Source organism: Rhopalosiphum padi, chromosome 1 (assembly GCF_020882245.1).
Source record: "Rhopalosiphum padi isolate XX-2018 chromosome 1, ASM2088224v1, whole genome shotgun sequence".
Taxonomy (NCBI): Eukaryota; Metazoa; Arthropoda; class Insecta; order Hemiptera; family Aphididae; genus Rhopalosiphum; species Rhopalosiphum padi.
The window spans coordinates 49901010-49928965 of record NC_083597.1 but is presented as its reverse complement, the minus strand read 5'-3'; the positions used below and the strand labels follow the sequence as shown (position 1 = coordinate 49928965).

The 27956-nt window shown below is 25.6% G+C and overlaps 1 protein-coding gene across 5 annotated transcripts; it reads right to left on the bottom strand.

Moving 5' to 3' along the window:
• Nucleotides 1-85: 85 nt before the first annotated feature.
• LOC132923761 (uncharacterized) lies at nt 86-27687 on the bottom strand. Of its 5 annotated transcripts, none has more exons than XM_060987729.1 (15): nt 27008-27687; nt 10160-10607; nt 6405-6575; nt 5148-5245; nt 4818-5072; nt 4635-4745; nt 4103-4204; nt 3794-4030; nt 3009-3206; nt 2871-2921; nt 2532-2785; nt 2234-2456; nt 2080-2167; nt 1914-2010; nt 86-1422 (listed from the first exon to the last, which is right to left on the bottom strand). In XM_060987729.1, the coding sequence occupies exons 2-15, from the start codon at nt 10560-10562 to the stop codon at nt 1308-1310; spliced, it is 2403 nt and encodes an 800-aa protein (XP_060843712.1). In that variant the 5' UTR covers nt 10563-10607; nt 27008-27687; the 3' UTR covers nt 86-1307. The 5 variants fall into 5 exon arrangements, with proteins under 5 accessions (XP_060843712.1, XP_060843704.1, XP_060843720.1 ...); XM_060987721.1 differs by lacking the exon at nt 27008-27687 and adding an exon at nt 12388-12543; XM_060987737.1 differs by lacking the exon at nt 27008-27687 and adding an exon at nt 12487-12534.
• Nucleotides 27688-27956: the final 269 nt, after the last annotated feature.

The window sequence follows — 27956 nt, the reverse complement described above, 5'->3', positions numbered from 1 at the left end:
AATTATTTTATATCAAAATATTTCTAACATAAATTCTATGTCAAATAAAACAGGTTGAATCTAATAATAAGATAAACACAATAAATTATTTAAAATTGTTTATTAATGTACATAATAATTTGTGGTATAAAAATCTACCAGTATATAAATATAATAAAATTGTTATCCTCAGTTTATATTATAAACATACTACAATAATATACAAATGTTTAGATTCTAAATATTATTTAATCATTAAATAACATTTTACAAATTCAATGTTCTTCCTAATTTGCAGGAGTCATTGAATATGAATTTACTTGGTGTATCTTAAATAAAAAGCTAATAGCTGCGTTATTATTTATAGATACAATACAAAAGTTGTTTTGCTAAGGAATGGAAATGCCCATAAAGAATAATTAAAATAAAATTCTCATGTGGTGACGATTGGTTCACCTAACTTTAGTGAAAAAATTACTTTTTAACTAATAAAAATAAATAAATAGCTTCACTAAAGTTTTTTAAATTATTTATGTTGATACTAACAAATATAAATTATTATCCAAGGACATTGTATAATTATTTAAATAATATAAATCTTCAGGGTTCAAAGATTAATAACTGTGCACCTCTCTCTAATCAGTCAAATATGTTGTCTCTAAAAGTATTTTAAATATATTAATTTTTAAATAAAGTTACCTATGATTAATTAATAATCTAATCAAAATAGCTACCTACAAATAATAATTTAGAAATACAATATAATATGTCTCTATATAACTTAAGTAAAGTTTTTGAAATTGTAAAAACAAGTTATATCTTCAATTAAAATTATAAAACAGGAAGACGTTTAAGGTGATATGTCTACACTAATAGTAACAAATATAGTATTTTAGTTACATAGAAATTATATAATATTATATCTTAAAATTTCAAAAATAAATTTGAGTAATGACATAGTTAATTGTGGTTATTGAAATAATACATAGAATTCATAAGGCTGATTCCAATCTATATAAATTTAAAATATATAGGTGAGATAAGGATAGTATCAGCTATACACCTAAAATTGTTAACTAATTTCAAATTAAAACCCAAGAGCAAGGAGTGGATACAATTACAATTGGTGTTTCCCTTTTTATAGCCTAATATTGACAGATTTAGTAAGACATAAATAAGATTACAATTGTTTTCTTGCAATTTGAACCCTAATACACAGAAATAAAAAAGGAACATAAAAATTGTTTCTTTTTCACTGGATGGAACATTTTTTTTTTTACAATTAGGGTAAGAAATATTAACTTAATCTTTATAAACAATTAATTGATTTAATCATTGAGACCTTGTCTTTTTTCTTCTTCTAACATGGCATCTAATTCATCAGTTAAATTGGCTAACATATTTCCAATATCATTAAGTACATCTGCTGGTTCCTTTTTCCCACTGTCATAAAAATATAAGACAAACATTAAATAAATATTATATTTTTCATCAATATTTATAAGCATTTACTAATTTAGTACACTACAATGTACTATATGCTATGGTTTAACAGAAATAATTGACAATAAAATAACTTTTGTTCTAAGTGTATTATTATTATTATTATTATTAAAAATCATTAGCGTTAAAACATATTTGGATATTTAAAGAAGAACTAAATCCAAGCAAAACTTATTTTAAATTTAATATACTCAAACTGAACAAGACTATTTAAATTGTATCCAACTCGAACCAAACATCTTAAGTTTGGTTTGGTTTAAAAATCAAATAAAGTTAAATCAGTTTATAAACATTGTTAATACAATTAGAAAATGTGCAAAATGTTAAACTATTGATTGGAACAAAAGTTAATACTTAGTCAATTATATTTGTTGGGTTTTCAGTTATAATACTATAATATACAAATATAAAATATCAATATTTGTTTTTACCTTGGAGGCATTAGCGAAAATTGACTTGAGTGCATTGAATAATTTGAAGTTGTATGCATAGAGTGAGATCCTTCAGCAAGCATAGGTTGAATTAATTCTAAAATCGAACACAGTGAAAAACATTATATAAATTATTGAAATAAACAAATGAAAATTATAGACTAACCATTTGTAGATCTAATTGTTCTCTGTTTAATTGTGCCTGCATTTTCATTGGCAAATGGAATAGTATCTGATTCAGTACTTGAATTTGACTATAGAAAATATATATTTATAATTTTTTATTGAAAATTATATCAATTATATTGTTAATAATTTACTTTAAAGCTTGCATTTGACCCGATATGATCCTCTAAGTTATGTTTAGAAGACATATTGTCTATAGTCCATTTACCCAAAGATTTAGATTGTAACGTCGGAATACAATGTAGATCAGCAACAACAGTTACTTGATGACACTTTTTATTATCTTCACAAGACTGTTGGCGTTTAGGTGGAGATGGTGGTCTACGTTTCAATGTATTTAATCCTGAACAGTCTTCTCTGAAAACAAAAACCATATTATTTTATTTATATAAACATAAAAAAAAAAAACAATTTAGTATATTATGATCTTACATGTTTTGTTGAGTAAATAAAGCTGGAACTTTAGCCACTAATCTTGGCTTAACTAATCCTCTTGGTCTAGGTAATGTACCACCACATTCATGAAGAATAGAAGTTTCATTTGTTGGTGTTAAATCACCATCTTCAAAACTTTTTTGTTGATGTCTCCACTGTGGTGGACCAACAAAACTACTCGTACCTCCAGTTGTTGAGTTAATATTTTCATGTAGACTTTCCAATGATTTGCCACGATGTGCTCCTCTAAGCTAAAATTATATTTAATATTTAAATAAATATTTAATTTAAAATATAATTTAGAAAAAATCAAAGGGGGAAATAATAATGCTTTACCGATTCCTGAAATTCGAGTGTCCAGTTCGAATCCGGAGTAGGTCTAGGGGACTTAGTAAATTGACAAAAGCTCAGAAATTGATAAAAAGCAACAAGACATGATGATAGCAAATTATAATTTATAAAATAGATTAATACCTTGATGGGAACAATATCTGTTTGGCAATATAGTTGTTTGCTACTCTCTAATTCCCAAGGTTGATGAAAGCTGTGATACGTGGCATGAACGCGAGGCAAATCAAGTTCAACACTGCCTGTACCGCAACTTATGTTAGTGATACTTGTTCCACATCCAGAACTGCTGCTTACAATGCTTAATGGCGACTCGATGCAGGCCTTTTGGATGCAATATACGATTTAAATAATAATGAATGCAAATTTAAAGCATTGTAAAAAATAAAAATCTAGACATGCAAATAAAATATTCACAACATGCTTTTACAAGAAACAAAATTTGAGTAACAATTTTTAGTACTTACATCCCTATTTTCATAACTCATAGTGCTACATTGTTTACTATATAAATAAAATTAAAATATGTTGGCCACTAAAAATCGTATAAGAAAATAAAAATTTAAGGGAAATTAAAAAAACAAAATGGATAATGCAGTGCAGCGTTTACATTATTAAAAATAAAACATCAATATTCTCTGAATATTTATATTTAAAAACATTTAATCAGGAAGACATTTTTTTTTATGAAATTATTAATAATATCAACTAATATAGTTTTGAAAAAATTTAATATTCTACAAAAAAATGTACCTTACAATATTATATAAACTAACTAGAATAATTTGTTTAGAATTCTACATATTAATTGCTAAATAAAAAAAATTTTTAAAATTTTTTTTCTAAGGGTAAATTACGTTTTATTTTTTTTTAATTTAGATACATTTTTAAAATTTATAATTTTTACTCACTTGAGTTTGAATAATATATGGAGAATGAGGTACAAATGATTTTCCAGCCTTAATATCCTTTACTCGTTTTATTGCTAGTAATAATCTTTTTTGATGTCCAAGTTTAACTATTCCAATATCTTCTAAGTCTTCCCATGTTAATTGAGTTACATCATCAATTGTAGAATAACCTTGAGCTTCTAACGCTGATCCATATTCTTCAAGACGTAGCAATCTAAGCCATTCATCTAATGATCCCTAAATAATTTTATTCATAATATTAATAAAAAAAAAAAATATGAGGTACAAAGGTACAATAAAAATACTTACGGGAATGTAATCTAATAGTCCATCAGATATATTTAATAAGCCAATTTCGGCTTTTAATTTCTTTCTATGATTTGGTTTTTTTACCCCAATAGCAGTTAAATCCTAAAAGTTAAAAATGAAAATAATGTAAGTATACAGATAATTAAATGTTGGAATATGCGTTAAATCAATTAACAATCGTTCTAACATTACAAAGTATATACTTAAATTAATTGTATTAATATAAAATATTCAATTTATTTAAGCTAATTATTTTAAAATGGTATTTAAAATCAAATATTGTTAAAAGTTAAAAATTAAATTAAATTATTATTTTTACCTTAATGTAAATAATGGGAAATAAAATAAATACATAATTATACCTAATAAATGAACAGTTAATATATACAGTTAATAATCACTGCATCTATTATAGACTTTAAATATGCATATTGTATTATATTCAATAAGTCTTTCAGAAATATTATAATGTTTTTTAGTATTTTTAATCTAATTAAACTATATATAACTATCTATATATAAATTAACTTACTTCTGGTGTCATTTTTGAAACTGTTCTCATATCATATCCAGCAGATATGAACAAAGGTAAATATTCTTCTAGATGTAGATCAACTAACCAACTGTACATTATATCTTTATCCTGTGAATAAATACAAATCATATTTATAATTATTACTTAATAAAAATCAAATTATAAAAATCAAATACATACTGGAACACCTTGATTGAGAAGTCTTTCTACCCTAGTAGATGGACTAAGTTCTGGATGCCAATGAGTGTTTCCTCGAAGATGACACCCTGAAGCACGACCACTATCTAAACTCGCTGTAGAGTGACGAGATCCAGAACCAGAACCAGATGAACCAGGACTATCACGACCAGGACTTTGAGTCATATCAATTCCTTGATCTTCCTGAAGTGATAATTGGTGGTAATACATCTTTATATTTCCACAGGGTTGAGAATACTAAGCAAAACATAATATTTATATAAAATTGAAATTGAGGATTACAAATTAAATAAAAATGTTGATTTTATTTACTGAAGTAGATCCTGGAAATGTGAAAGCTGGATGATTAAATTGTGACGATGGTGATTTATTTCCAATAGGGCAGTAAGTATCTGCTGCATCATAGATATCTAGTATTACAAAATAAATTATATTTAACTTAAAAAACAAGTTAAAAAGTATCAAAATATACAGAACATAATTTATTTGAATGTAATAAATATACCATTGCTTTTAGTTTAAAATAAATAGTCGATCATCAATGATTATGATTTAAACTTGGCTAATTAAAATGATTTTTTTATGTATACTATTTTATTCAGAGCTTTATTTTTTTATCTCAAAAGATAGTTTTTTAAATAATGTTACTAACATGTTTCGTCATGAATAAAACTTTTACAGTAAGCTTTAAGGTGTAAAAAAAAAGTATTTGTAAATTATTTTTAACTATACCAAGTTAGAATAACCTTGTATTTAAATTTTAAAAGTAAAATAATAAATAAGGAAAAACATATTATCCAAACAGAACGTGTTTTTTAATGCGATGATTTAACGCAATATCATACACATACTTCCTAGTATGCTAGAGATGAGCAAAGCAAATACCAAACACCTGTTTTTTTGTATCCTATTAGATTTTTTTCTACAAATTCATCAGAAGTGTCACACTATTTATAATTTTTTAAAAACTATTAAAAAGTTCAAAAATTATGATTTTAGCAGAACCAACCTTGTACTGTAAGTTTAATATTAGAGTAAATTTACCTAATATAAAACTTAATTAAGAATATTATCTGTGTTTATATATATTTATTTTTTTACAATATTTAAATTTAAAAGCGAAATTTGGGCATTTATAAATCGTAATATTTAATATGTTTATAATTTGTATCAAAATTGAAATATTTAAAAAAAAGTTTATGTAAAACACGAATATTATTTTTAAGTTTGATAATAAGTCAATTCACAATAATGCTAAGTTAATTACACAAGGTTGGTTCTGCTGACATAAATTTGCTATGTTACATGTTTTTGGGTCACAGATTTAAAACAAATAGTGCTCCGAGTCTCTGACATTCTTTTAAATAGGTACCATATGCATTGAACGATTAATTTGTTTGTAGAGATAGGGTATTACAATACTTTTAGAGCATACTTTTCTTATAATATTATTTTTATAAGACGATATTATCGACTTTCATAAAAATTATATGTAAATTAAAAGATATCCATACCGATAAATTAAATATTAATACATAAAAAATAGCATTTTTTTTCGAAACACTTTACCTGGTTTGATACAAGTATTTGGATCGAGAAATGCATCATCACTGGAGCTACTGTATCCCGTTGATCCAAAGCTACTACCTGAATGTCGACATGCAACTGAATCCGGAATGGCTGGCGGAGGTACTTTTTTTACTTGAGGAACATTTTTCTGAGTTTTGTTCATACTGCTAACTGTAACATCAGAACATCAAATAGTTTTAGTAAAAAACATTTTATTACGAAATACGTTTTATAATAACACATATATTCCATCTATATATACTATAAAGTTATAAAAGATTTTAAAAGGTTCAGCATCCTATTAAACAATGGCTCTGATTTTACAAAAGCAAGCAACTACTTATTTGAAACTCGAGCACTTGTCAGGGGGAGTTATGTTGTCGAGCCTCATAGAACTAAGTCAAAAGCTTTTGGAGGGTAGTTCAAGGATGTAAAAAATCACTATTCACATAAGCAAAAAAACCTTGATTTATTTATATGTATAAACAATAATGTTATTTCATTTTATTTAGAAAAAGAAATAATATATTTAGTAATAGTAATCATTAATTATTTTATGACTATATTTAATCTTTGGATTGAAAATTACATAATTTATCAGTTAAATGACGGCATTGTAATAGTATAAACATTATAATATGTTCGATATTCCATTAATTATTTTTTGTTTATATTATATTAATACGCAAAATGAAGTATGTTTATAAGTATAATAACTATTATCTACAACTTCAACAATTCTACGACTTAACATAAATAAAATGTTAATATAAATAATAAGTACCTAATATTTGTTGAAGAGAAAAATGGACATGTGTTCTAAACATTTAACATAATACCGCTAAGAATACATTTCATAATTATAAGTTAATTTTCGTTTAAATATAATATATAATTTATATTTTGCGTAACTATAAGTAGGTAGATATATATGTATTGTAATTCAAAATTATAATAAATGGGTAGATCTATTAGATCAACATATTTTTGAAAATAACACTTAAATACTATGTTTAATGACCTCGATTTGATTTTCTGAATAGATTCGAACACATGCAACACCTATATCGTGTAAATGTATAATATAATATATAATAAAATATATATAATAAATAAAACCAGTTTTCTTAAATTGGAAATTTGCGTGGTTGCGAATACAACTAAAATGTAGGTGTTGCACCTTTGTAAAAGAACAAAAAACATACGTGGGAAGCAATATATAATATTCTGTCATTTTTTTTTTTTAATGAAGTTCGCTAAAATTGTAATATGCACTAATGCAAAATAATAATAAACTCTGTGTAACTAAAATCACGTATTAAGTTGTAGAAAATTCTATAAGCGATGAAAAAAGCTAAGCAATCAGCATAAATGAATACTTTGAATATTATTTAAATAGTATTTTTAACGATAAGGTTATATTACGTTAAATATCTATAAATATAAATTATAATATAAAGTACAATTTGGTAACTATTTATGTTTGATAAGGGACAAGATCTTAAACTTTTAGTGTATACGTCCATAATAGTATCCTGCGTTAAATATTATACAAAACAGATGTTAATTTTGGTTTAAAAATGAAGGGTGACACGTGGTAAGTAGATGCTTAATAAAAATGTACTACTTCTTTTACTTATGAAACTAAAAACGTTCCATATGTAAAATATATTCATTAAAGGTTAAACCTAAAATAACATCTTTTTATACTCATAAATTTAATGAAAAATAAAAATATGTACCTATTTTATACAAGACCCACCTAAAGTTGAAAATTTAAATAAACAAATAAAGCGAATCTTAAGTATTATGGTATATTTATATTGCTCGCTATAATAAGGTTAAAATTTATATTTAACATATTATATTAAAACAACAACCAACAAAATTATATGGCAACGAAAATGTTAATTATTTATGATTATTTATTTTAATGAAACATTTTGAAAATTAAAGAATAATTTAGTTAATACAAAGGTATATTAATATCTGACTAAAGTTATTCGTATAAATCAAGTACCTGAATTATATAGGTTAAAGGTATTATCAATATCAAAACTAGCGGCCAAGTATAATTTAAGAATAAGTTCATATTTTAATTATAAACTTAGCTAGTGATGATGAAAATTACTTTGAAAAATGAATTGGTAATTTAAAATATTAACTGTTTAATTAAAATATATTAAAGTATATATTACAAAATATTAAAACAAAAAATCATTTTTTTGACATGTCTTATAGCTGGGCTCATTCTATAAATTTGTGCGACACGGAAAGCGTTACCATGACGTCATGAATCACCTGTAGGTTTATGACGATATATATATGTATCACAATAATACTATATGTACCTGCTAGTACCTAAAAAATCATATAGATAAAACCAATACGGGTAAATTAGTCAGTAGCCATAATAAGATGTATTATACATATCCGATATATCTGCATGCAGTAGAAACTAGAAATACTTGTTTTTATATTTGTATTTTATATTAGAACTTTTTAAATCACAATATTTTACTTAAACATAACATGTCAAAAAATTGAAATACGGTAAAAAATCCGTATAAACACAGATAACATTCTTTAAGTTTGATAATAGATCAATTTACTCAAAAATTAAAACAATAAAATATTGTTATGTAAATATGATATGTTATATTTTTGTGACGGAGACAAACACATGCAGGTGATCGTCTTATTAATATTAACTACAATTCGTGGATCATGAAACTCTATGTCCATACATCAAGATTAAAGAATTATAATAAAATTATGTTTCTAATCGTATATTATGTAAACACGCACAGCCAGTGTATTATTTTCAATTTAATAATAATTATTGATGTACAATAAGGCTCATTAAAATAAATTACATTTCACTATTAATGATCATATTATAATTATTGAGAACGATTTTACAATCTAAACAATGCCATTGAACTATTGCTTTAACAATAATATTCAATAAATTAAAAAAAAAATTATATTAGTATTTGTATATATTATGCCATAAAAATAACGAAATATTATAATTATAGTTTTTAATTGTTTATAAAACAAGTAAAATAAATAAATTTGAAGTTGTAAATATTCTAAATATTACTAAAAAAAAGTAAAAATTCATGATACAATAGGGCATGGATGTATAATATTAGTTTATTCATATTTTTAGTAACAAAAACACGACGGTAATTATATTTTTATTAGTCATTAAAACATTACATTATGGTAAAATAGTGTTGAAAGTATTAATTTAATTGTAATGATTAAACGCCAACGTTGTATTCAATGATCTAAAATGTATATTTAAAATACTATGTATAGCCCACCAAACACAATTAAAATGATTGCTTAGTTGATACGAGGGGAACAGAAAAGACGGAAACACGAGTATATGTTTGGACAATGGACACACACGTTTAAATACAATAATATAAATTATTATTACAGTTTATTCCGTATAATCGAACTAGGTATAATTTTTTTGTTTTCAGCTGAGCTCTCGAGTTTAATTCATTTGATTTGAATACGTGTCGTACGTCCGGGTATATATTATTTAAATCGTAGCTACGTGTACATTATATAATATTATACCTGGTGAAATAATCGTTTGAACTATTCAATTGACATTCGACGTTATTATAGGTTAACACATAGCCTATAGGTACTATTATATCGAATCCCAAAAACTACAAGAATCTATTATATATTCTATTGTTTTGTTTTAATCTTGATCTTTTATTATCACTTACTATTTAACAAATTTTTCCAACTTCCACTCAGCGCTCTCAGATATTTGGTAAACCCTTTCGGTTCTGCAGACTCGTGAGACATAATAGAACTACTTTTTGAAGACCCAGCTAAATTTCCATCAGATCGGCTTCTGAACATTGCCGTAAATGGCTTTTTATTCTTATTGGAATCTTCAACATATTCGGTTTCAACTAATACTATATCATTGTCTTCGAATAGACTATCGAAACTTTCATAAGTGGTATCCATCATGCTCTCTTTTTTGCTATTGCGGCGGACGGATGGAAATTTTCGTATAAATCCAAAAGTTGATTTTCTGTCTTCAGAATTTGAACGATCTAATATTCGTTTGCCGGGTGGTAAGGGTGGATGTGCCCATAAACTGTTTCGTATATCAGACATGATGGATCAAATGTTCAAACAATTTACATCCGTTTGACTCGTTAACTATATATATATAAACAATACATGGACGAAATAAGAAGAGAGAACTACATACGATATACATTAAGTAATTGTCTAAAATTAAGACGAATGTTGTAGTAGTAAAAAATAGTTGAAAAGCATATGCTTAATAGTGGGGCGATTTCATGACCTATTATAGAAAACAAAATATATAAGGACTCTTGAATATAATGATATCATTATTTATAAAAAAAAAAAAAAACTGGCGATTATTAATTATGCATTTATTTATTAAAGCACTTGCTACATAGATAAAGTTGTATATTAGATGATATGTAACTATTATACTTTGATTAGTAAAATGTATAAAATATATATATAGACGTACATTGTTGTAACCATTTATTCAACTATACAACCTAATTACATAACACAAATATGAAATACAAAACAGTAAATAACAAGTTATAGAAAAATGTTTTAAAAGAAACTATTGTATGAACGCGTATAAGAAATATAATTTAATGAGTCGTTACTATTTTAGTATTATAAGTCGGTACAATTGGAGTAAACTAGTATGTATGCTATGTAAGCATATATTATACATATTAATTATTGGCAATGTTTTAGTATGGCTACCGATATTTTATATAATTGACAAATAACCAAGGAACTGCGAAATAGAAAACCGAAATAGTAGTATATAGGTCTATAGAATATGAAATAATTTGATATTTTTTCATAGTGTTGTAAGTGATATTGATCATCTATCATTTTTATTTGAAACCAGACGAAATAACAAATATGACCAAGATGAATGATAGGTTAAAAAATAATGTTGTTTTATGTTTGTTTAACAGTAGACTGCAGGTTCTTGACATTGCATTCCTTGCCTATTACGGAAAGGAATGTTTTGACACGAAATCACGTATATCTCGAACACCCGCACACAGCGACAATAAATTACTGTAACTATTAAGTATTGAATATAATATAGGCAATAATAAATATTTAAAAAATATAAAAATAAAGATAATTTTTAGATTGAAAAATATGTAAGTCAAGTAAGCCAACGTATTTTATGTAAATTTAGTTCTTATATTTAAAATAAATTAGTTTCAAAAATATATGAAGAAAACATATAATAGGAACCTAACATATTAATTATGATATTAAATTTAAAAGATTAATTTGTAACAATTTAATGGACAATCTGGTAGCACAAATACTGCATTTATACATGGCCTATTAAACCACCCACATTTATTTATACGATACCAATCTAGGGTATTACGAAGGGTCGTATTTCTGGGGGAAAATATTAAAATCAGGAGGGACGTGTTATTTTCCCGCCTTTATATAGTGAAAAAGTATTGTTATTTGCTACCAATAAACCAAACCAGATGTTAACGACATTATAGTTAACGCATACGTATGTAAAGAATGATCAAATCTATACAATAAATAAAATATACTATTCCACATGCAACGGAAAATCAAATCAAATTTAAAATTAACAATTGGAATAAAATGTTTAAGGGAGAATAGTTTTTCAAAATTAAGTAATAGCTATAAATATAGCTAAATAGCTATTTTATTTGATAAATCAAATAAACATAAAAGCAAATCATAATCATCATGTATGTCAACGAGTAGTTTATTATGTATAGAAATATAAATTATTGATGTTTTATAATAAGGAATAACAGTATTATATACTGTCTTAATATAAATAATTAGTTGAAACGAACAAATATAAGAAAGTTAATTCATTTTTATAAAATAAAAAAACAACAGGAAATTATAACCGCGGATCACTTACATTTGAACTATAATAATAAAATAAAGCACATAAGCCGCACAAAACAACAATAAGACTAAAATATGGTTCGTTTAACACTACAGTAACGTATACACATACAGATTTAACGTAACAAATATGATACGAGCAACCACAGACCAACTTCAATGTACACACGGTAACTAGTAACAGTACTACTGCAAAACCCACGCGGCCCCGAACAAGAACAACCAGCGACATCTATAGTCGTTTACCATAAATTGCAGCATTTGCAGTAGGTATGTAATTTTATAATATTCCTACATGCTCTTACAAATATAATTATATTTTACTAATACAATAATAATATTAAATATAAAAAGATACATATCCATAAAAATTTACTAACATAATGATTTTAGGTTTTTTTTTTAACTTTAAAACAATAAGTTTAATAAACAATATGTTTATAATAATACTGGAACTTTTATCATAATATTATTAATATTATTATTTATATGTACCTACATATAATATAAGTATTCTATTTATTTTAACTATTTTTTTTTAAAATCTAAACTGCTTCTAATTATTTGTGATAAAACACAAGTTGATCATACTGGTTCTTACATGACATTAATTAATCGGTATAAGTCTCAATTCAAACACTGTGCAAGGACAGTTAATAAAATTGAGATTTTAATGATTTTATCGATATTAATTTACTTCTACTATAACATAAATTACTACACAAGACTATAATAATACATTGTATTTTAAAATATCACCTATTATCAATGTAATATTTAGAATAATGCTTAGAGCCGAAAAGTATATAAGTATAGTATATTATTAAAAATAGCATATTCTATAATAATTCACTGTTTAATTATTTTTATTATAATAATAAATAATAATGAATTCAAGTATTGAAGTTTGGAAACTTGGGTTTTATTTCTGGTATATGTAAATGCATAACAGATGAAAGTAGCTTATAACGACAGGTAGGTACAATAAATGTGGGTAGCCCAGGAATTTCACAACACACCATATGGTCGTCATCTTGATTCTCCCCTTCCCTTCTCTTCCCCTCGGACTATGATTTAGGTTTAACGATTTATGCACACTTTAGGCAAAACAATGACCTTGTGTACAAACAAAGATGATCATTAATGAGTTTCATTTAAGTAAATCATAAAAACTATTGAAATGGAACAAATTTTTCAAGATAAACAATTAATTTTTAAAAACACATAAAAATAAAAATTATTACGAAAATTATTTTTAATTTATATATATATATATAATATTTGATACACAACTTATATATCTGAAGTATGAAAATTAAGTTGGATATACGATATAGAGAGTTCTTAATAATTTCCCAAGTGAAAATCGGGTGTCTAGTATTAAACCATTGTTGATAGATATTATTTAAACAGTATTTTATTTTTTTATTTTACTGATTAGTTTCACTTTCACGTTTCTAGCATTGTATTACATTGTAACTCTCTTTTTGTTTAAATATATATAATCAATTTTCATTTTAACAATTGATATTAGTAATGCTTAGAATTGATAGTTAATTGTCTACTCTTAATATTAAAATCAAAAGGTTTTATTAAATAATAAGTCTACACAATACACAATACAATACAATTTAGTAATAAGATCATCAAACATATCAAAGAAAAACAACTGTAACCTTAAAAAACTTAAAACGTTGAATAGCCGAATAAGTATACCTACAATATAAATATTAAAACATTATTTTTAAATTCTTATTTGTTATTTTTAAGAAAGTATTCTTTTCATAAATCATAAATATACAAACTATTAAAATGTTAACATTTAGTTATATATATTTTGTGATTATACGTCACTCAAAATAATTAATCGATTTAGTAAATAGATAGTTTAGGGTTTAGAAGAATTTCTACCACGGAATTACATTTGAAGTCTTTGCAGAAATTAAGTAGGTAGTAAGTACTATGCAATACAAAATATCGCGTATTTATATTTATTTTCTTTAATGCTTTGTATCTGAAAGTAAGCACGATAATCTAGAGCATATATTAATATATTATTATCTGGCAGGGAAAAGTATTCACACAAAAACCTCGTTTTACGTGACCGGCCTAGTTGTCACAAACGAAATGGGGATGTTTGTAATATATTCATCAACATGTTTCCACGATTCATGTACATTATATTATTGCAGATTTGAGTTATCCTTAAAATGAGTTTAAAATATTTTAACATTGAACTAAGGAATAAACACAATTGGTTTAACCAAAGACGCTATGGGGTTTCCGATATTTAAAGTACATTACATAAACTTTTTTAATACTCATACACTACAGTCTTATATGCTTAATTAAAAGTTTAAAAAACCCAATTTTATAAAACCAGTATATTTCTTAATTTTCTAAAATATATAATTTATTTAAAATTGTCACAAAGAACGTGATATATACTGAAAGCTGATATGATTTTATTAGTTTCAAGAACATTAAAACCAATCATGTTTAACGAGTTAATAATCTTTTACCCGATAACTAACGTATATTATAGAAGTTAATGCAAGTTACATAATATAAGTAGAAATGTAATTTAATATCATTAGTATTACCTATATTATTATGTACTTACAATAAATATAAAATGTCTTAACGGGTGTTGTTTCGTTGGTATTTTTTGTATTTAATATTTATTTTTAAGGGTTACATTTACTATAATTTTATAGTATTATTTTGTTTACCTAAACTAAATTATAAAAACTTTTATCTATAGGTACGTGTTATTTAAAATTCTGAGGGGGCTCAATTTATGTAAATCAATAAATTATTAAGCACATTAATTTATATGAGTTGTAATGTTAGGGTAGAACACAGAAAGTAAACAGGTGAACCTATTTAATAGGCAGACAGATATATATTATATGAGGGCAATGACAGTAAGACACCCTATATATGACGAGTTACCATATAATGTAGCGTCTTGGAAAGATTAATTATTTTAAAACAATGGAAACATAAACCCCTTACTTTTAATAAATTAATCCCTGTGGTATTTTTAAAAGTATTTAAGTCAAGTTTAAGCTTAAAAATATCATAAGTCTTAAGCATATTGTTGGTTAAAAGTTAAACGATCTGGTAGGTAACGTCTTTACAGTTCGGACCATATAGGGCTACTCGTCCAACATGTCCTAGACTACCTGAAATGCATTACCTACACGAGCATTGGTGCCAACTTTCTTTACGAAGATAAAGAAAATAATAAATCACAAAGTTAAAATACGAAATAAACTATTATAAATATAAGCCTCATATTTTTATATCATTATGGAATTAAAGAGTTATTCGTTAAGATTTAATAAAAAAATAAATAATAATAAATCTAAATCCATAAACATGTATTATTGTATAATACAGGAGTGTGATTAATACCTGTTGACTGAAATATTTATCCATCTACTACCGTTGAAACAAATAATTAGTACATTTCGGATAAATAAAATTGTTTAATTATCTTAATTTAAATATTCAACTGAAAAATTTGTATTATCGTGCTTATATTTATCAATTTCAACCAAGGTCTAAACAACAATAATAAAGCACTTAAAATATAATGACGTTTAGTCGATAATATTGAAACAAACTTTTTTATTTAACTAATGTAACCTATCCAATAACCATATATTTTTGTCAAGTTATAACGTATATTATTATCTAGAGACCACTGAATAATATAAATCGTATTTTAATGTTTTATATGTTAAAATATTGTCTCTAGATTAAAGTAAAAACGAGATGTTGCGTAGGAATACGATTTAAGCAGATTCTGTTATCTTATGTTTTACATTTAAACGATCCTTAAACAATAATATTTTAAACGATGATGGGAACAGTGGCGGATCTAGGATTTTTCTATGGTGGGTGCTATTTTGTTAATAATAATAGTCCTAAAGTACTTATTTTGTACAATTTGGGGGAAAAAATTAATAATTTTGTATTTAAACATAATTAAGCAATATAAAAATTTTAAACAATTTAACATACATTATTTTTTTTAAATTGGCGAATTATTAGTAATTTTTAATAAAAATATGCGGAACGGTGGGTGCTTCAGCTCCCAAGCACCCCCCCCCCCCCCGCCACTGGATGGGAATAAATATATAATATAAAATATAGTATATAAGTACTCTATTCGTAGGGATCTAAATTTGAAATTTTTTAAAATTGAAAATTTCATTCTTTTTGAAATATTGAAAAATATTTTTTCTTCTTTTAAGAGGACGTCTCATCCGCATGTGTTGTCTCCGACATATCTGTGTTCTCTTGTTGGCTTTTTACGATATTTTAATTTTTAGGTGAGTTATGAGTATGAAATTATTGAATATTTGAAAATGCTCATAATTCAATGAAAAATTAAAATATCGTAAAAAGCCAACGAGAGAACACAGATAATGTTCTTACCTAAAAGTTTGATAATAGGTCAATTTACTCTAATATTAAAACTAAAAGCACACTATTGAAACTGGTGAACGAAAATTTACTGTGTCGTACGTGTGTAAGACGGAGACAACACATGCGGGTGAGACGTCCTCTTCAACGTGTTCGGTTATATAGTTGATTAAAAATAATATATTGATTATACACAGAAAATATTGATAGTAAATATGCAAAAATATGCACTATACATTTTTGATATTTTTTCGTAATGTCTGGGAAAAGATTACTAAGCAATAAATCAAATAGTCCAAAAAGAATAGTAAATGTGTACAACAACTTCCGAGCCCTAGAATTTATCACTTGTATTATTAATTGGATCCTTATTGGTTATTATTATTATTATTATTATTTATTATACGTATTTTCTTTATTTCACACAATAAACCAACTTTTAAAAATGTTCACTTGCAAGTTGCAGACGTGATTATAAACTTTAAGATATAATAATTTATATTTTATTTTTCATTGAAATGAAATATTTCAAGAAAATAAATTTCATGAAATTTTAAAACCCTACCTATACGTATACAATATAGTAAACCTAATTTCCTAATCAGCAGTAGCGGCGCCAGATATTTTTTAATGGAGGGGGGGCCAAATTTTTGTCTGGTGGAGTATTTATGTATGGTTAAAAATGTTTTGGGTATAAGTTATATAATAAATAGGTTTAAATAGGTAAATATACCTACTATATTATTATCACAAAAGTACTACAGTAAAACTTCAAATTTCATCCATTTTCTTTTATATATTTGTATGTAACAATAAATAACTTTTTATTTATTAATGTATGAGATTTAAGAAAGTGTAAAATTAGTAATAACTTTATTGAGTATTTTTATTTCTAAATGTGCAAAAAAGCATATTTAATTTGAATATAACAGTCAAACTTAAAATAATATATCTTTGGTCAAGTTTTGTATACTTGATGTTTCCGGTAAAAAATTTGACTCAAATATTCATCATTAAATTTATTTTTAGTTTGTGGGTCAAAATAATTTAACTTTTATCTTATGTTAATTCTAAATTCACCTTAAAACTGTTGCCGAAATATACTATTATTATGATTATTTTTATATATTATTAAATTAATTAATAAATCTTATAGTACTTAAAATCTCCGTTACAATCTTATTTGAGTTGGTATTTTATTAAAACTTTAAAGAACACATTACACATTAAGTACCTTTGTACTTTTAAGCTTCTAATCAAATTCTTGGATATTAAACTTATTTTCTGAAAAAACTTAATTATAATATAGTTCTACTATAGATAAAAATAATTTACATAGTTATATATATATTATATAAACGAGGTTAACAACAACAAAATTAAAGATAACCCTAATACGTAATTAATCTAAAAAATTTGATAGTTGCTTAAATTAAATTAATATTAACGTTATTAATTACCAAAACAAAAAGATGATTTGGAAAGGCATTCAATGATTTTCATATAAGTAAAAATGATTTGGAATTATATCTTCAAGTAAATAACACTAAAACTGTTCGCACAAAACAAAACACTAAAAATGAACTAATAATTTAGATTCATTAAAATTGTTAATAATTAGAGTAATTAGAATAATAAAAAAAAAAAAAAAAACAATATTAATTTGCTCGATGATTTGTATCTAAACAAATCTTTATAACAAGGCAAAATTATTTGTAGACACTATCACGAAATTCCGTTATATAGGTACCTATAATTGTATAGGTAAGTATGATACGAATGTGATAAATTAATGATACTATGCACATAATACATATATAAATAAAAATTACAAATATATTTAGTTGGTATCTTTTTAGTATGTTTAGGTGGTACTTGGTTTTTAATGATTTTATAAATAATGATAATTATCTAAAAATACTAGAAAATATACTTAGAAATTCATAATCATTGGTTGGATACTATTTTACATAAAAAATGGCGGTATACTATTGATCACAGTATAGTTGATACAGTTCGTCCCTACTGGAAAATATAAAAACTGATTTAAAATATTTTTGATGAATATAAAACGATGTATAAACAATTATAGTATACAACCAAAAACGCCTCAAAATCCAATGACTGATATGAATTAATTATTATTAACATTTTTTTTAAATAATATAAAATAATTAAAAATAATTGGATTTTGATGTGAACAAAATATTAGAACTATTATAAGATGTACCCCATCTATTAATAATAATAAAAAATATGGTTTCTTTAAAATTGACATACTTAAATCTGCATTACAATATTATAATTATTAATTACATATTACACAACATTATTAAATATAAAAAAAATTGTTATTAATTAAAGTAAAATGGCGAAGTAAATAAAACGAATACGAATAAACTCCAATAACCGCATACAAATTATTGTATAAATTTAAACAAATGTTAAACCAAACATGTCGTATTCATAATAAATTATAAATGAGAAATAAATATCATTATAAGTATTTATGTTGGTAATATATTTTTTAATTATTATTATTATAATTTATTATATTTAACTTATTTAAGAATAACTTATTGATAATAAATATCGTACAAATCTAGGGAATACAAAACTTAGATTGTACCACAGGTTATGGAACTGCCCACACACGAAGTTATTTATAATTTATGCCTTGATAAACGTCGAAATATATAATTATATTAATCAAAAGAAATAAGAACCACATTGAAACTAGGGGTAGTAAAATTAATTTCAACCTACAATGACAATTGTATTATTCATGAATCATAATCAATACTTCTACGTTGGCTACAATATTTATTTTTGACATTGGTGAATTATTATTAATTATTACCTACACCAGATATATTTAAGGTAATTATACACAGTCTTTGTATTCCGTGTAAGCCTTGTGGTTAACCAGTAAACACAATATACCACATAGTTGAAAAAATTCAACTACACCACGGGTTAGGTGGTTATTTAAATGTGATTATTATAAATTACTAATGAAATCATTTTACCTGAACATTATTTAATTTGGTAGGTAAATAAAAATAAAATTCTAAACACAGTAGGCCACACAGTTAAACAAAATACGGTGACAGTAAAATAGTATAAGCATAAGCTATTGCCTATTACTATATACTATAATATAGCCAACTAAATTATTTTATGGCTAACTGGCTAAGTATGTGAATTGTTCATATTTAACTATAATTAAACATGAAAACAGAAGTAAATCAATTTTAAATTTAATTGAATCATGTATTAAAATTGTAATAATTGTTTACACATTTTTAATGTCAACGGAAGTTAATAAATTACATTTCAAATTAAAAAACGGGAATTTCGATCAGCTATACAATATAGGTTTTGAGGGTATATCTCGTCCTTGAGCTATAGTCACTTTTGGATGTGTTAAAGTTTAACGTTAAACATTTAACAATAATCCATAAGTCAATAAATTATCAAATTTAAAAATTACAACTTCACCCTTGTTATTTCTAATGATTTTTGCCAATATTTCTTCTTAATTTTAGTTTTAATGTTGTAAAATATTTAAAGAAAAAAGAGCCTCCGCGAGGATATCGATAATTTTGTTATTTTATACTAAGAGGTACATATATTAAAACGAAACAAAATTTTTTAAGTTAACCGTTGAACACAAATTTACAATTTTATATGATTTTGCGCTGCTACACACATTAAACTACTTCAATAACAACTTGAAGATTCTTGAATTAACTTTTAAATGCTATAAAGATAAATATACATTTAAATAACATAAATCAAAAAAATACTAAAAATGTTGATTTTTAAAAGCAAAAAAAGGTGTTACGTAAATATTCCGTTTTTTAAATTATTTTAAAGAGATAAATTTAATTAAAAATTTAAAATAAATTCAAAAAAAAAAATTATTAAATGACTAACCCATAATAAATTGAGCTATGCGGTATCCTCTGAAATTTAAAAGCTTCACGTATTTTACTTTATAGCATGGGCGTCCCCAGGAAGGGTGGCAAGACGGGGCACTTTCCCTCCCATAGAATTTTAAATTTGTTTTCCTAAGCATTATCTGTACCTAATTGTAATGATGATTTAATATAATAATGACGAAACATAATAATGTTCTATAAATAAAATGTAAGTATACAATTTATAAAAAAATCTTCATTTATTTTTCAAATTAATTTTGCCTCCTCCTCCCCCTCTAGAAAAATGTTCGAGGACGTCCATGCTTTATAGTATTTTTTTTTTAATAGTAAAATAAAGCAGAATGAGTAGAACAGTAGAATAAAAATAATTATACAATTACAACCACAAATTATTTATTTTTATTCTTTAGTATGACTTATAAATTATATAACAAATGGGGTTATATAATATGTAGGTACAGCTGTAGACATTTTTGTGGGGTGATGGAGTTATTACAAATGGTAAAATGGACTGGAGGGGAAGAAATGCCAGAGAAAATATATGGTATTGTAATTTATAAAAATGACTATGATTTGGTTTTCAAAAAAAATCAGACAAATTTATAGCTGAATAATTACTTAATTAATATCTATAATTTTTTATATACCATAATTTTTGCGATATGTTGTTGTGCTAAGCGTTACACAAAATAATCACGACAGTTAAACGATTAAGTTATTGCGTTGATAATGATTTGACCAACAACCTGCGTATTGATATATATGATTAGACTAAATAGCATGAAATATTAAACATTTTATTGGACATACCATAAAATTAAATTTCCATTAAACTCGCTACCGCTAGTTCTCCGTTGACTATTGGTGCATACGAGTTTTTGTAACAAGGTCCCAAAAGAAACTATAAGAGCTAGAAAAAAAAATTCTGAAATTCTGACGTTACGTTTAGAAATAATTTAATTTGTATAATACTAAATTCACTAGATTTCTCTAAAATGCTAAATTTTGACTGTTCAGTGGACAGAATGGAGAAAACACAGTAATTGATTGGTTTAACTGGTGCCAGGAAGTTGTTTTTGATTACTTTTGAAAACGACAAAAAATGGTGGCCATCGATTGTGTTGTTGAGATAGACGAATCCCTTTGTGAAGGAAAACGTAAATATAATAGAGGTTATTTAATGTGTGCAGATTAAACTGCAGAAAATTCTGAAGACAAAAATCCAAATTCAAACGTCAGTAACAGAAATTATAGATCACGATTACAGGGGTTGTATGTTATTAGCTTAGGTTAGCGGCAAGCAATGACATTTAAAAAATACTGTTTAATTTTAAAAAAAAATGGAAAAACCTTTATACTTATAATTGAGATAAGTAGATCTAGAGTCCACTAACTACAGTGATAAATGGAATACATATAGTCAAATTTAAATCAACTTGGATTTATTTATAAAACTTTAAATTATAGTGAAAATTGTATAGACCCACAATTTGGAGCCCATACTTAGAACATTGCTTATTTGTGATGTGTTGTAAAACATAATACATAAATGTTCAATACAAGTGTAATAAGTCAATTTTTAACAATGGTGAAGGAGGTTACAAAAACAATGGTGAAGATCTATGCATACATCAAAGGATTCAATTGTTGGTAGCTAGTTAAATTTTGCTCTGTTTTATATAATAAGCTTTTTTGATACACTTTTATAAACTATTTATTTGTAGTTTTGGTAGATCGCTTACACCGGTTAACTACATGAAGATTACTTATGAAGCTGTTATCTATTATTTAGGTAAGTATTTTAATACGTACTATGCATTTATGATAACTGATTAATACGCGATTGATATTAAAGCCCTGCCACAGTCGTTATACGCTCCGAAAATTATTCAATATCCTTCGTTTCATAGCCAGCTTAGGATAAATTCGATGTTGGAATATAAGGATAATGTCAAGAAAGTTAACTAAAAATGTACAATGTACATTATAACAATATATTTTTACCAGGTGAGGAATAACCTATAAAGCTAAGCTTTTATCTTTAATACTATACGCACCTAAAACAATGACCTACCCAACCTCTTATCATTTCAAGTACTATTAGTTTCTAATACTTCTAATTAATCATTTTATAAATTACTAGGTACTACCTAGTTACCCACAACACAAGTACTATAAAATGATAAATATTAAACATATAAATCAAATCAATAATTATAATTAAGCAACCGCATGTGTTCTAAGTTGTCTCTGTCTCATTAATGTATAACAACGTTTAAAGAGAATTTGAGTTTAATAGAACCAATTTAATGTTATTGACGTTGAAATGCTAGAGTAAATTGGACTATCATCAAATTTAAAGCTAAGAACATGATAATTATCTGTGTTTGTAAGTTAATTGATCGGTATTTTAATTTTTAAAGAAGGTATGACCATATATAAAATATTATAAATCAAAATTCGTTTAAAAATTAAAAAAATCGTAAAATATCAACTTCAAACAGAGATAATATATTTACCTTAAAGCTCGATAACAAACCAAATAATTCATTCTAATATTAAAGCGCGCTAATTATATAAAACTGATTCTGCTGAACTCATTTTTGCTACGCCGCAGTATATTTGTAGGTTTGAGATAAAAGCATGAACATTTAATACAATATTTTACATACATTATTAAGTTATAATTGAAGCAGTTAAACATTTCAAAATTCGTAGTCACTATTTAATTATGAGCGTTTAAAGTTCAAATTTTGACTAAACTAATAAACAATTTTAATTTAAATAGATACCTACTTAAAATTTAAAATTAAGTACAAGATTTTTCATAATTTATTTTTATTGGAATAAAAAAAAATAAGCATATTTACAATATTTTTGTACGAATTTTTTAAGTTAACGTTTTGTTATAACTCGATATTTAAAAATTTGTAGGAACTTGAAACATTCAACTATTATTACTTGTTATTTTTTATAAAATGTACACATTTAAAAATATTCCGACTAATTTTGAGCTATTGATAGAAATTAAAAATGTTATTTTAGTTTTTTTTACGAATGTTCCTCAGAAGTTGTACAATTTACAAAATTCTATTAATATCAAAAATACATAGGTCTATTTTTTTTTACAAAACATTTTGAATTCAAAATTTGGATATTTAAACGAAAAATAACACGTCGGTAAAGTCAGCCACCCACCTAATCCAAATTATACTGGATCATTATAAGTTATGAAGCTTAATTTGTAATTAATTCTAAGGTAAATTTTTTGAATTTGTAAGTTTATCGATCCAAATAAGCTGAGGCAAAAAATTAATTGGTTGAGAGGGGGGGAACTTCAAACAAACCCAATAACTTTCCATTTTGTCCAAAATACACTGGTTATCTAACTTACATTTAATTGCAAATTAAGCTCATGCATAATCATTGCCAAGTTAGCAACATTTAGTTTGATCTATCGTATTAATAGGTAGGTAATAAATAAATAAATTATAAAATACCTATTCTTAGAAATTGTGACGTCACTGGTTTAGAATCGGTTTTTGTATGTAATAATTATTGAATTCAATTTTAACACGTCATCCATTAGTCATTACAGTGACCTACTCATAGACGAGGTACCTACAACAGTAGTCTTAACTCAAAATTTACCATAGAGCAGTATAACTTATTCAATTTTTTATTATTGAACTGGTAGAGACTAGGTATATTGTATTAAATAACAAAATATATAAAATTACTAAAATTAGAGAATATTCCCAGTTTTGGTAAAATCATTTATTTTGTGTTATTATTTAAAAATTTCATTTTTGGAAAAAAAATGTGATAATAATCAAAAACTATAGTTTATAGACAAATCTAACTATAGTATAGTTTAGTCACTAATCAGTTGACATAATTAATTAAGAATTTAATTATAATATAAATAAATTAAGGTGATAAACAAAATATTTTTAACCACATTTATATCAACTAGGTACCTATCATCATATTTAAAATTATCTTATACCACAGATTGTACTCATACTTTCTTTAACTAGGACAGTCAAAAGACAAGGGTGAAGAGGAAGTAGCATGATGAATCATGATGAATCTGACACAAGCAGTTTCATGAGTTTTTATTGTGGGTATTTTATTTTACCTAATGTAAAGCAACCTTATAGAATACAATTGAAAAACAGCAGACAGCAAAAATAATAGGAGACATTTCAAAAAATTTAACATAGTAATCAGTCAGTGTCGTATTAAAGTATGTTACTGCTGAGTGCTGGAGGCAACTAACTTCTTTTGATGTGATCCTGATTTTACTTGAAAAAAATGTTTTAACTACCCAAATCATATAATTTTATAACAATGTTGATTATACTATTGTTACCACTGTTTAGATTATTAAATATGGAGAAATTTTAAAATGAGAATTTTTTTTCCAGAAATATTATACTTTTATGAATAAGAAAATTTAAATTTTTATAAAATACCTTTGCACATTATAAAGTTACCTCGTTATACAGTGTTTTAGGGTCATCAAAATGTATATAATACCTAATAAATATCTACTTAATGTATAGTATTGCCATTGATTATAAATAGTATTTATAATCAATGATATTGTTTAGAAAAAATTTTTTTCCAAGTTTAAGAAATAGGATTAATTTAAATGATGAGATCAACGAACTTAGATCAAATTTATAACTTATGCCCATTGATACTTAATATAATTTTAATAATATTGTTTGATATTGGTAATTAACCTCATAATTAATGTAAAATTTCATAGTCAAGTATTTTAAATATTAATATTAAAAAATTACTAGGTACCTATAACAAGATACATAATGATACTATGAAAATATTTGCAAGTAAATTAACTAATGTTTCAACATATGCCATAGCACTTACTATGATAAATAGTAAATTTAAATAATTTTTAAGGTTTGCATGTGTCAAATGAATATATTATAAACAACATAATACAAATTTTAGTGTACCTACTTAGACCACAGTTATCTATACTGTTGAAGTGTAGATATATAAAAAACCACAAAGTAAAAACTTTTTTTTAATTAAAATAAATTAATTTCATTATTTGTTTATGCTTGGATATTAACTATTGCTAGTTAATAAAAAAAAGAAGAAAAAATATAAATTAATATATTATGATACCTAGATAAACGTATACGAGTACTCAGTACCTACATCAATTATTTATAAATAAATTTAATACAGAGATGACCTTTGTTTTATTATGTTTTCACATACTATGCAATATTATACAAAATACTCACACCCATGAGAATTGAAAATAAAAAAACTGTTTCATAAAAATACCATCTGTCTAACATCTGTCTGAGCTGAATGTTTGTTAATTACATTTTTTAGTATTGACTAGCGTACACGATTATTGTTAATGTAACTATAAAAATTAAAAGTTTATTAGAAACTCTAAATATTAATAGAAATAGTAGTATTTAAGTACAAAACGCAATTGGTATATTTAGATACATAATAAATACACTTTTATAATTAATATAGGTAGATACCTACATCAAAATCAAATATAATAGAACAGGGGTCCCCAATTAATATTTTTGAAGGGCCACATTAGGAAACTGAACATTTTTTGTGGGCCATCAAAATTCTAAGTACATATTTACACGAGTATTTACATTATTTAAAAACCAAAAATATTTAACAAAAATAATAATTTATAATAATAACACATAATATGTACACATATAATGTATTATTTATTCTATGTCTGTGGCTAGATAAAATGTGTTCGTGGGCCACCATTTGGTGACCCATGTAATAGAATTTTGAATAAAATGTTCATTGGAAACAAAAAATTAGATGAATTCAACTTAATTTCAAAAAATTAAAATAAATAGGTACTACAGCTACTTAAATACCAATTACTTTGAAATTATTTATACTTTATTTGAGGCAATAGCCAGTAAGTAGGTATATAAACATAAAAAATAACCGTAAATTTACCATCTACCTAAATTTAACTCACATTAGACTTAGGTATTTATTAGTACAATAAAGTAGCTTGACAAGTTGTTATTAATAGTGGATTGTTATTTATCATTTTCTAAACGATTAGTTAGGACGAATACCCTATGACCATTACTATTACATTACAATGCATTGTCAAAACAATCAAGTTGGGAATATAGAAAGATTTAACTGATTTCCTGAAGGATAAACATGGGTTGAAAAAAATTTAAAAGTTCACATCATGGCACTTACCGCTCAGTTTCCTCATTGTGAAGCCTGCATATGAAATAATGTTTGTGACGGCAAATTCCCCATACAGTTCTTTCCAGTGATATATGACCCCGACTCGGACAGGTCTGTTGGGAGTCCACTAAGGTCAACGTCCGTCAGACACAAGTACTGACTGTTCGTTGTTTTTGATACCGAAACGATTCCAATTTCGTGATTAGTACCTACTCAAATTGCCCAGACGAAGAGTTCGCAAGACCATCGCTCTGAACGTGGTGTGAAATCCGGTCGCGACATGGTACCACCACCTCGGTCGGCGTTGGGCCACCCTTCTGTACCAGGATCGTCTTGATCTGATTTCTTTTCGACACTAAAGGCGTCGAAAATCGACCGCTTGTCTTGAGTAAACTCGCGTAATCGAACTCGACGTTAAAATGAATAGGTATGTAAATCTCATACGAACGTACTATATAGTGAACGACAACGAGTGACGACTTGCGTCTTGCAGTATATTTTATAATAATGGTAGATATGATTGAATCGCGCGACACCGGATAAGAAGGGAACGTTCAACGTAATAAACTAATAAATAATACTGTTACCGACGGTCGAGTATTATCGCAACGTTGAACGTACGGTACGGCAGTACGGCGGCAGCACTCAGCCGGCGGTTGTAGCGCCACGCATGCGCGATGGCGCCTGGTAGCGGTGGGGCGCAGACGTCGTCGACGGACGGGTGAAATTACGCGACGAGTGGAAAACTCGTCGTCGTCGTCCTATACATTTACCATGATTATCATTATTGTTATTATTATTTTGAAAACGCGGTTTGTATGACGACATCTAACGATTAAAAACATTTTCATATTTTTCGTGAATAGTGTTCTATTCCAATATTTATTTAAGTCCATATAATATGGGGCGGACTGAGACTTGGGAGTACTCCGGCCCGGGCGGAGAAGATTTAAGCGGC